The sequence below is a fragment of the Hippocampus comes genome, unplaced genomic scaffold (assembly GCF_001891065.2).
Source record: "Hippocampus comes isolate QL1 unplaced genomic scaffold, H_comes_QL1_v1.1 scaffold64, whole genome shotgun sequence".
In the NCBI taxonomy this organism is placed as follows: domain Eukaryota; kingdom Metazoa; phylum Chordata; class Actinopteri; order Syngnathiformes; family Syngnathidae; genus Hippocampus; species Hippocampus comes.
This window is the reverse complement of record NW_017842053.1, coordinates 1,045,710-1,057,522: the sequence shown is the minus strand read 5'-3', so window position 1 is coordinate 1,057,522 and position 11,813 is coordinate 1,045,710. Positions and strand designations below refer to the sequence as shown.

At 43.6% G+C, this 11,813-nt stretch overlaps 1 protein-coding gene across 1 annotated transcript in view; it reads left to right on the top strand.

The window, feature by feature from the left end:
• LOC109509894 (girdin-like) overlaps window positions 1-11,813 on the top strand; it is a 27,380-nt gene that overhangs the window by 14,518 nt on the left and 1,049 nt on the right. Inside the window, exons 2-5 of the mRNA XM_019859796.1 lie at window positions 6,603-6,672; window positions 10,699-10,757; window positions 11,580-11,663; window positions 11,727-11,798. Coding sequence (XP_019715355.1) covers window positions 6,624-6,672; window positions 10,699-10,757; window positions 11,580-11,663; window positions 11,727-11,798 — 264 coding nt within the window. The 5' untranslated portion in view covers window positions 6,603-6,623. The remainder of the gene's footprint in view (window positions 1-6,602; window positions 6,673-10,698; window positions 10,758-11,579; window positions 11,664-11,726; window positions 11,799-11,813) is intronic.

Here is an 11,813-nt window from a genome sequence, read left to right as displayed (position 1 = left end):
GCAGCTTGTTCAAGCCTTCAGGGGTGTGGAGGGAGAGCGTAATAAAAAGCTCTCTGGCTGATGGATATCGCCAGAGAACAAAAGAAACTCCCTGCTAACAGCTTGTTTTTCGCTGCCTCCTCACGGAGAACATCTCGGCTCCAGCTGGACCACTCAGGACTTCCCCGTCTGCTGCTCTATTCAGTGGACACGCCCACCACAACTGTCGACCTCATTCAGTCGTGCACTGAAACGAAACGAGGAGTCGGATGTCGTCTCAAGGTGGAGGGAAAGAAATTGGTGAAAAGAAACGTGATTTTGACAACCCTACTGGTAACCATGTCAGGCAGAGCGAGGGTGTTGCGACAATACGAGCGGCTTCTACTTGCGGAAGTGGAGCCCAAAAAGCAAGCTCCCATAAAAACTGCAACAGCACTTTCAATCCCGAAGGATACAAGTGAAGCCTATAATGTGGGGAAAGAAAAAAAAAGCACCTGTTGAGATAGGAAAAGAATTTTCACTCAGGGAGGCAGCACTTCATCTATTATATTTCTACACCCACCGTGTCAGTACTTTCGCCGAGCATAAAGCGTGCGCCGCTTATCACAAGCTATCACTAACTCGGTGCATCTCTGATTAGATTGCGGCTTTGATAGCTTTGAAAGTGTATGACATGGTGTAGTTCACAGGTGTCAAAGTCAAGGCCCGGGGGCCAGATCTGGCCCATGACATCATTTCAAGTGGCCCGCGAAAGCAAATCAAACATGTCAACTTCTACGATGATTGCTAAAATCCGTACCAAAATTTTAACATCGCATATGTAATAAATAAGCGAGATATTGTAAACATTTTCTTGTTACCAAACCCCTCATCACACTAATTTAAAAATAATCTTTGATTGAAGCATTATTCTTGACTTCTTTATATATTTTCACGGTCATGACGGCCCTCCAAGGGAAACGGTCACTACAATGTAGCCCATGACAAAAATGAGTTTGACACCCCTGGTGTAGCTGCTTGAAAGTGGCAGATCTTCCCCCAATCTCATTATTTTGTCAGTAAGTCAAACTGTGATGGCATCATTTTACCTCATTCAGATTTCACAGATACAGTTTCAGAAATAGGCAGCTGATTTACAAATTGACTTGGTTGTTTAATTTCCATTTGCCAGGTGGGCAGGCACTCTTCCAGAGATCCGACTATTTGTATGCACACAATAAAAACATTTTTTTTCTTTCATAATATGCCACAGGCCTATCTTGGATCTCTGCTGCGCGTCAAACAGCAACACTGCATTATGTGTAGTGGTTGTTAGATCAGGTGTCAAGTGGGTTTTCCGTGGAAGTGTGTGTTTGTGTTCATTTGGACCAAAAGAGGAAGTGCCTTTCTTCCCTTTGTTGGTGGTGGTGATGGAGTTTGCAGAGAGAAGTACCCCAGAGAGATGTGTGTTCGCGGATGCCCGTGTGTTTGCGCATGTATTGTACCGTACTCTATGTATTAGCACATAGAGCTTATCCGTCTTTTCACCCCCCGTTTCTATGGCAACGGAGCTCCGCGGGGCTGCAGAATGGGTGTGATTCATGCTTTTAAGGGTTGGGGCACACATACGCATCCTTACTCACACGCACACACGTGTAGTGGCACAATTAGCCCCCCTGTTAAAGCTATACGCCGTTAGCGGAAGTGGGCGGAAAGGTGGGAGGGCGGGTAGGCTCAGTATTTGCGTAAGGCCAGACAGGGGCTCTCTGTCAGACGGAAACAGTGGAGAACCTGTCCATCGACACACATTTAATAGCACAGGCATCCAAACATGCGCACATTCAATTGAAACGCACAGGATTGTATTTTTTTTTTATTAGGGGTTCCAAATAAGACGCCCCAAAAACTTAGTCCCCCAGCACCATTTTACCAAATTGAGGTAAATTGGGTCTCTTGTGTCGGGGCACATGAAAAAGTGTAAAGGACCCATGCCTGGTAATAACCAGGAAGTCAGCCATTTTAGCTTGAAGTACCCAGTAAAGGGAATTGACCCAGATGAGCCCCGATCAGGAGCCGGTATCCTCCATAGATGCTAAATTGCCAAGCGTGCCGTGAAAGTTGGAAGACATCTTGAAGTGGGTCGTTACAGATGAATTCAAAGGCTTGTACTTGGACAAATGTCTGCAGGGGAATTTGCCAATATAAGCCTCAATCTGAAGATGCTAAATTGCTTGCTCATAGTTGCCTATGCCAGCTAATGGGATCATGTCATGGCACATTTCTTCATTATTTTGACAGTCCTTTGAGGTTTCGGTGGTTTTCTGAAGCTATTGTCATGACTTATAATGCAGAAATCAATGAAATGACAAACAGCCTACCACAATCAGATTGATGAAAAATGATTGCAGTAAATGAGCCATCTGGAATTCTGTTCATATTTTTTGGAAAAACGTTCACACATGACGATACCACACGCACCAAGGGGATTCCCTTTTCGACTGTTCGGGACTGTATTTTTTTTTTTTTGTCTGCAGAGACAAAAGAGTCTCCCTGCATCCTCACACATAAATAGATTCCCCGCTCGAAAGGCTGTCGGACAAGATGATGCCTGACCATATATTTGATTGGCTCGCAGCGTTATTTATTCTTAGCTATTACACCAACCGTAAATCAAGCCAACCAGTCAGCTCTATTGTGTTGTGATACAGTCCGTACCCCCTTGAGCCAACACGCCTCGCCGTCAATATGTCTAAACGTCTCGGAGGGATGGAAGATGAGCCACAGTGGACGTGCTGTGAAGCCTTGCTGGAATCAATAACACGGAAATTTATATAGTCGGCATGGAGGGGGAGGAAATGTGGAAGATGGGGGAAGAGGATGGGTTGTGCCAGAGTGGGTCGTGATGGAATCAAGACTTCATCCTCCCCCCTCCCCTTCCTTCTCTCCCCTCTGTTTGTCTTTGCGGCTCCCTCCCCTGTGTTTAATAGACGCCATCACTTTATATCAACTACACGTGTGTGTATATGGTGTCCTATATAGTGGTTAGCCTTTTTTTTTATTTATTTTTTACTGCTGTTAAACTTTGTAGCTCGTATTCCCTCCTTATAGACAGTCGTGCCCTTAATGTATTCGCGCAATGCCTCCTTAAAAGTAGTCGACAATCGATGGGCACTAGAAAGTAATTCATTTCCAGGGTATTGTTTGATTTTATTTGTTTTATTTTTTAAAACAGTTAAGTCAATATGTAAATACTGCTAATTCATAACAAAAGTAGCCTCAAAGCATTTTACATGTTGAGCAGGTCAAGAATCCAACTCCTCATGCAGTGCTATAACACAAGCGAGCACTACACAATGTAGATGGGGGTTGGGGGGGGCAGGCTTTGTGATGGCACGAGAGAACAATGGGCACAACAACAGCCGTGTCAGCAACAGTGCATAGCCCTATTAGGGTAGCAAGAAACATGGCGCGAAAATGTCCAGAATATAAATTGAGCAACACGTCACAACACATATTGGCATGACATGATTTTATTAATTTTTTTATTTAAAATTTTTTTGTTGCTTTTTTAAAAATTATTTTTAGGTCCGCCAAGTGACGTTGATCTGGCACATTGTAATCATGCCACAGTGGTGACATTTCAAAAGTATTTTTCATTTGACTCGTGAACAATACAGTCAGGATATGAAAATATTTCTATGTCAGGATTAGAGAGGAGGAAATGAGTTAAATATTGCAAACACAGCCCATGAGAAGGAAGTGAGTGACACTGCGGCATGAAGAAGGAAGGTGTGTGTGCACACGTGCTTGCCTTCTTGGTATTAGCAGCGCATCGCCACGACGCCCTCACTTCTCTCTCTCTCTCGCTTTCTTCCTCCCGCAGTGTCCATGTTTTATGCATGAGAGCCGCTAAACCCGCGCCCCACATAATCCGAGAGGAATATTAGGCAGTTGTGTTTTAGCTGTCGTATTAGCCCGCTGCTAATCCTCAAAGCGTTTTATTCCTTCCTGCCTTTCACGTTGCGAGTGCACCGGACGAGTTGTGAAGCTGCTGCATCAGGAGATGTACGAGACATTTCGTCGGCACACAAGTTTGCTGTATTCCTTAAGTACTTGGAGAGATCCATTTGAAACAGAAAATGCACTTTGTGCACCTAGCACTTAGGTAGGCTACGTAATGGAAAATAAATCGGTGTGTTGTGTTCGCTGATGATTGAATGTGAGATAAAACGAAACTATTTTAAACTTTGGCAAATATTCCCACATTAAATTATGTCAATCACAAAGCTTGGTAATAATATCGCCCTTCTGTCAAAGATGCTTGGATGAGTCCGAGTGAGTCTCATTTGAGTAAAGTCCTGGATAAAAGTCCCTGGAATTGGCCCTGACATTTAGCAGAACGCATCTGATCACAAGAGGTTGCACTATACTCATGACATCAAAGGTTTTATGCTATCGTCGTATGAGTGTCCGCAACTCAATTTGGGTGGCGTGCGGGATCCGAGGGGCTACAAATGCACCACTCTCACAGCAAGCACGTGCTGCCAATGAAGTGGACAGGTGGGACTGCTGACAGGTGATGGTTGGCAAACCCAAAAAAACTCTTCTGAGCTCTGACTCAGCATTTTCTCTCTAGCATAGCTGTGTAGACAACATGAATGCAGATGGTCTTTGAAAAGCAGCCATAAGTTCCGAACAGTGATGTTTTTCATTCAAAGAAATGTCAAAGTAAAATTGGAATGCTTTGTTGCGCAAGGATCTGGTCAGCCACGAAGGTATCGGCTTGAATACAGATTCACTTCTGTATGTTACACAGCTTCGTCAGATTTGAGTTTTATTTATTGCATCACTCATGGCTCTTAGACCTTTGAAAAAAAATGTTTGGGAAGATCATGTAAGCACAGTTTGTTTTTTTTAAGTATTAAAGGCTTTTTCTCTGGCAAGAACAGTCTAGCGACTAGAACATTTCGCCAAAATAACCCAAGGATCAAGAATTATAGAGCACTTAGGACTCTGCTGGAAATCCATCCGTTTTGAGGTGGTGATCCTGTCTCATGCAAATGAGCCGCTGTACACCTCGTCACCTCTACTGCCGCGCCAATGCCAAGTGCAGTTGCCGGGCGACTTGTTGAACCCGGAGGCTAAAACTGCAACGCGCCTACAGGTACGAAACCCTGTGAACACCGTAAAACAGTTTTAGCCTCTACTACTACTAGTACAGCCCATGTGACTATATTGTACATGGATTTCATCGATTTAATTTTTTTTTTTCCCCCATAAACACATCCACTTTTTGCACTCTGTGGTCATGGAGTTCAGTTCTGGCCATAGAATAATTCACAGGTTGCCAAGATGCTGAAAAGAGTGCAGGACCGCTCCGTTCTCATGCCAGATAGTCGTCGTCCATCTGTCGCTTGAATGTAATTGGGGCACAGAGTTCCACTTCTTATGCAATCAACTGCTTTTTGTTGTTTTTGTTTTATTTCACTCCCTGTGTCCAAATCCTAAGGGCAGGAATTGTTTTAGGCGGTAATGGAGTGAAGTGTGGGTTTTTTTTTTCTTTTTTTTTTTTTGCAAATGCCGCCAATGTATTTCAATGGTAGGAAGTGAACACTCATCGTACTGTATAGGTGGCCCAAACAAAACCCACTTGGGTGACCAAAGACCATCACTGGGAAACAATGTCATTTTTATGCCATTTCATTTTTTTTTCGAGGTAATTTAATAGGCTATTGTACAGAGAGCCTTTTGAACTGTTGTTGATACTTTGAGCGTTTCTGAGCAACACCCGTTTCACCGCTACTTTGCGCCAAATGTTATGCTTTGACATAATTTGACTGAAAAAAAAAATACATTCAGACAAAATGTTTGCTTTTTTCCTATTTCAACACGTGAAGAGGTTATTTGGACATACCCAGGAGGCATGACTTTTTCGAGATACGAGCGGTTGTGTGTCCGGCAGGAAGTAGCCCCCCCGCACTCCCTACTCCTTGTCGCATGTTCCCACCCATTTCCTGTTTGAATTGTCCTGACCTGGGATTAACCCCCCTTCCAACTGCCTTGAATGGACAAAAGGAAGGTTCTGACCCACATGTGTTTGGTTTGGAAGGATGTGACGGGTAAACCGGACAATATCGTAATCGTGTGTGTGTGTGTGTGTGTGTGTGTGTGTGTGTGTGTGTGTGTGTGTGTGTGTAATCTAATGGGCTTCCTTGGATTTGACTTGATTGACATGTGAATGGGGGGCGACTGTGGGAGAAAATCCACACTGGCAATTTCAGGCATATGAATTTCACTAATACACTATTCACACTGCAGGGGGTGGATGCTGTTAATTCAGCTGTCTATCAACCCCATATATGAGCTTCGCATGCCTTAGGCTTTAAACTCACAATGGTTTGGGTTGGTGATGATATTCATACTGTACACATACCAACTGACTTAAGTAAGCCTTTTTTTTTTTTAACACACTGCTGATCGAAATCCGCAATTGTGTGATTGCTGGATATTTCTAATGGATTATCCTGTCGCGTTTGTCTTGTCTAACTATCCCGATATTTTTGCCAATCTGCTTTCAACCCACATTTCTTTAATCCGCGTATTACGAACAATAGCGCTGACAACATATTTTTCTTCGGTAACAGGAGACGCTCCAGCAGCTGGTGATGATGCCTCTACCCGATGTGTTGGTCCTGGGCCGGAGCCCTCTCACCGGTAAGCCTTCCCCATATGACACCGCTTCATTTCGGATGAAGGCACAAGAAGATGGCGAGAGAATTTTCGGAGACTCGGAGTTCACTCAGCGGTCACGAGCAATTTCGATGCGGCTTCTCTCTCTCACCGCATCAGTACAATGCGCCGATAAAGGAGCTTTCATTTTTATGGCGCTTTGATGTTTCAAATGAGTTTCCCCCTCAGCCTCTGAGATGTCTTTTTTTTTTTTTTTTTTTTGGAGCTGTGCTCCCCCTTAAATCCTTCAGCAATTAAGCTGCCTGCTTCATATATGATGACAAAGGAAACTGCTCTGCAGAAAGTAAAACATTTTTGTAGCTTTGACCCACTGAACCCGGAGAACGACATTGGATATGTCTCAAAGCTCTGCCGTCTTAACGTGTTTAAATTTCACGCTGGCGCGATAGTGATCGGTTTGACCTCCGCCGTTGACCCAAATCTGCTACTTGATATTGGGGTGTAACCGTGAAGAGGGACGATAACGAGCGGCGGGGGTGGCCGGTAAAAAACTGTGTTCTTAATGTCCACTACTTATTTTTAAAAAAATTCATTTGCTTTTGTAACCCCGTGAATTTGAATATTCATCGAGGACAGAGAATGACCGCTGCCAAAATAACGAACATTCGCAAATCATTGCCGCTCCTTCAAAAAGGATTTCATCAATCCATTTACTGTAGATTACTTAACGTCTCACTTGATGGGCACGTCTATAAATTATGAACACATTTTTCCCTAACATGTTTTCTTCAAGCTAACTGCAAACGACTGCGCTTCCTCACTCGGCTGCCTTTATCTCTCTTTCACCGCTGCCTTTGCTATCACGTCAGCTCTTTCATCGCCTTTCTGCACCCGCCAGTTTAATTTCAACGCGCAGCCGCCGAGGATAAATAAATGAACAATAATAGGCGGCCGCGAACGTCTGCGCCGAAGGATAACTGGCTTATTGGCGGAATACTGTGTGTCCTGCGCAATGGAAAGAGGTTGACGTTGGAAATTAAAGTATTCACGGGTAGCCATCGCTACTACTAATTCGCTGATATGGCCTGAACCACGGTCGCGTCATTGTTGAGGAGACACATCGAGAAATAACAACAATGCTAACGTTAGCCTGCCTGTGTGCCCAACATGCTAATGTTGGCGTACCTTTTGCTGTTCTCTGCACTCTCCTCTTAACTGCGGCCCATTGTTTTAATCCAGGGTTAAATTTTTTCTTGGAATTTTTTTTTTTTTTTTTTTTGCTACACACACAATTACTGAGTAATATTCTGTCAAGCATATTATTTTAAAAGAACAGACAGTTAGCCGGGGGGTTGCTTGGAGCACGTGGACCAAAGCAGACAGAAATATTTAGGCCAAATTCTGCATTTAGTTTTTTTTTTCAGTCAAGTCAACAAGCCTCTGGGAGCACGCACACATTTTGGCCCGGCGGCTGCCAACTGAAACTCATTCAACATGTGGCTTTTATTATGCTCTCGTTGGTGATGGTGGGGGGCCAACTTGACTTAAGGGGAGGAGCTATGCCTCCCCCAAAAGTGGGAACTTGTCAACGCCACCCAAAAGCTCCCACGAAAGCCCGTGCTGAGCTTGTGCGCGTCGTTTTGATAGGCGTGCTGGCATGCAAATGTCAACCGGCATGCACAGTACCTCCTTTGTGTCCTCTTAAAAGTCAACAGTCTCATGTTTTTGGTGTCAATGGTGTTTTTGTTTTGGACCAACCTCCAAACTAATCCTTGTTATGAACCGGACGCTGTGGGGTTGTAGAACTATTTGATGTTTGTGTCAATATGCTCATTTAGTATAAAAAAAAGGGACATAGTGAATGACAAATGCACCCTTGCCAAAAAAAAAAACTGGATCGCTGACAGAAGCTGGAACCAAAGCCTGTGTGGACTCATGCGTGGAATTGAATACTTAAAAATGATATATGATTTTAAAAAATATTTGAATTGCTCAATCAGCTGTGAAATTAAACAACGGAGTAAATATTTAGTTAGCTGCCTATTTCTACCGCCTAGCTCCTCCCCCCGCTAAGTTTCAGGAGGATTGAAGAACAAGGTGTACATTGCACGGGAATTCTTGATCGTTAGCATGTCACAGACATGTTATTAACATGCCTGGGAACTGTTCTAGTTGTGAAAAACGCATCGATGTCTCTTTTAAGGAAACAGCTTGACCATTAAACATCCAAGAAATCCCGAGGCAATATCTTCACTAGTTGCTGAAATACTCCCAAAGCTTCCATGTACAGTTTTCACCCCTTTGCTGCAATGATGCTCACTGAATGATTTCCTGGCAAAGCAACATCTGTGTGTGTGTGTGCGCGTGTGTGTTTTAGCCCAAACATGCAAGTCATGCAATCCTGAGTGACTGTATTCATCTCGTCACACGAGGCGTTTACAGCGATAGCTCACGAGCGAGTTGTCATAATCGCTACGCATTGAAAGACCGGGTGAGTCAGTGTCCTTGACGATAGTGAAGGGAGGAGAGGAGAGGAAGCGAGAGATGATTCATAGGAAGGAAGGAGGGATGATGGATAAATGGAGAATGGACGTGCTTCCAGTTTATTTTCACCCGTCTGTCTGTCCCCTCATCCCAGTTTGCTGCTTGCTTTGTCTCGCTGCCTTTCATCTCTCCCTCCTGCAGCGCCTGCTTGCTCCTTCACTTCTCTCTCGCTGTTATTTGTCCACACAGGGGCTGCTTATCTTCGCCTACCTTGTTGCCGCGCTAAATCCGCTCCCCCGTCTCGAAGCGGCGGTGCTAATAGAAGTTCCCGCTAAGCTGACTTTTGTCAGACATCAACTCATCGTTTCTACTTAACACTCATGGGGACACTAAATTAGGTACACTTGCTCAAGCAGATGACATTCAATTCGACCACTGAACATTTTGTGAATGCTCTTTGAATATCCTGTTGAGATGCAACGATTAATCAACAACTAATGGAGGATGAAAAATTGTTTATATTTACTTGCGGACTGGAGCCTCGCACTGGCATGGCTGTGTTAGAGCTCTTCGTTGTTTGCCACAAGTGTGTGCTTTTCATGGAGAGAAGGCGGAAGAGGTTTTTTTAGGGTGTTGGAGTCCGGCTTGACTGCCAATTTGTGGACCAGGGCTTTGGGCAGGAGTGGCCACTTTAGAGCGCCTCATTGTCACAGCATGGAAAAACCCTGTAATGACATTACATCCATTTGGTACACCCACAGAAAAATAAAAGCATTCACCCCAATTTTTTTTACCTTGGTGGAGGTCCACCCTGGACTGAGCATGCGTCGGTGCAGTGTACCAAATGTAGTGGCCTGAGCGAGTCTGTTACCTAATGAATTTGTGACCTTTCACACGCCTTTAATTGGACTTGGTGAGGCTTTCCAAAGCAAGCACTGCATTGCCTCTTTTGTTCCTGTCTTCTTTCTCATGTTCAAAAGGGTAAAGTCAGAGGTTAATAACCTTCTTCATCGTCTGCCCCTTGTGCGTTGCACGTTCACATAAATCACCGTGTCACGACTCTACACCCACAACAGCAGTGGAGTCACGATACCTTGCGCTTATTCACTGTGATACACACACACATACAGACTCTCAACACCTGGTTAAAATCCAGCAGATGAGTTGTGGCCTGTACAGCAAGCTGACGAGTTTGCAAGTTAATTTTGTCTTTTCATTGAGGAAAACATCCTCAAAAAGGACATCGTAGTTACCCTCTTCAGTGTTTAATTTCAATTTGATGGGTGGACCGGCACTCCGAAGAGACCTGTTCAGATCGAACCAATTAAACTACATTTAAAACGAAGTATTTTACGACATTCCAAAGTAGTCTTTCAGTACAGTATATTTCTTGCACGTTTGGATCCAGCAATCGTGCCCTGGGTCAAATCAACCCAGAGACAATATTTCTTTTCCTGAAAAATAATATAAACAGTAATAGGAGGGTTCATTGGAACACAAACATGTGACACATGAGGATTAGCAGCTTTGTTCCTCACGGAAGATTTCCCTATTTCTGTCCTTAAGAGCGAGGTCTGGAGGAGATGAAGAAACTACTGCTACTGCTTCTGGGCTGTGCTGTTCAGGTAAAGACCCATCTCTTGACTTCAATGCACTGAAATCTGTTCCACACAAGCTGTCACCGTTGTGAAAAGAAAAAAAAAAAGGTCCTTCAAGTTGTTAGCTTAAATAAAATCAGTTATATTGAAATGGTTTTGTTAAACACGTAAAAACTTTGAACAGGCAGATTGGTGTTTTTTGTATTTTTTAAATTGATTTGGTAACAGTAGTTTGAAAAGGACTTCGGAAATTATGTTGCAAGGCTAACAATGTAAATGACATAGTTAACCACTAAAAACAATAAAGCACCCCGTCTTAACTTTACGGCATAGTGTAAAAAGCCACAAAAACCTCATGGAAAGAATTAGACTCATTCACACAGTGTTATGTACTGGCGACTGCAATTCAGAACATGCTGATTTTTTTCCAATGTGTATATTTTTTTTATATCTTGGAGAGTTTGGTGCCTTGCCCCCATTTTTTAAATTTTTTTCCCCTCCAATCCATTTTAATGGGCATCAATTATGCATGGATTCTGCTTTTCGCAGGCCGGCACTGTCTCTGTCCCTCAAAAGAGGTGTTTTTCACACATCAAAGCCATCAATGAATGGTAGCATAAGCCCGCTAATTCTCTTTTTTCACATGACAGTAACCACATGAGTCACGATCAGAGATTGATGCGATGTAGTCAAGGTCATATTCTGTTCCACAGTCACTAATTTAATTCTACAGGAGGTGTCTGGTAGATTTTTTATTATTTATTTATTTTTTTCAAATAATGTCATAACGCACATAAAAGCAAGCAAGATTGCTTGTGAACAAAATAAAACAATTGCTTCTGTCTCCAGTGTGAGAAAAAGGAAGATTACATCGAACGCATCCAGACTCTGGATTTCAACACCAAAGCTGCCATCGCTTCCCACATCCAAGAGGTGAATATCCCTCACGCTCAATCTCCCACGGTCCTCTCACTGATGCTAGAGTGTGATTTAAAGGTAACGCACAACCCGGAGAATGTCGTGGACCTGCAGTGGCTGGAAAGTGGGGAGCTGCCCGCCGAGGACCTGGCAAACCTATCCAGG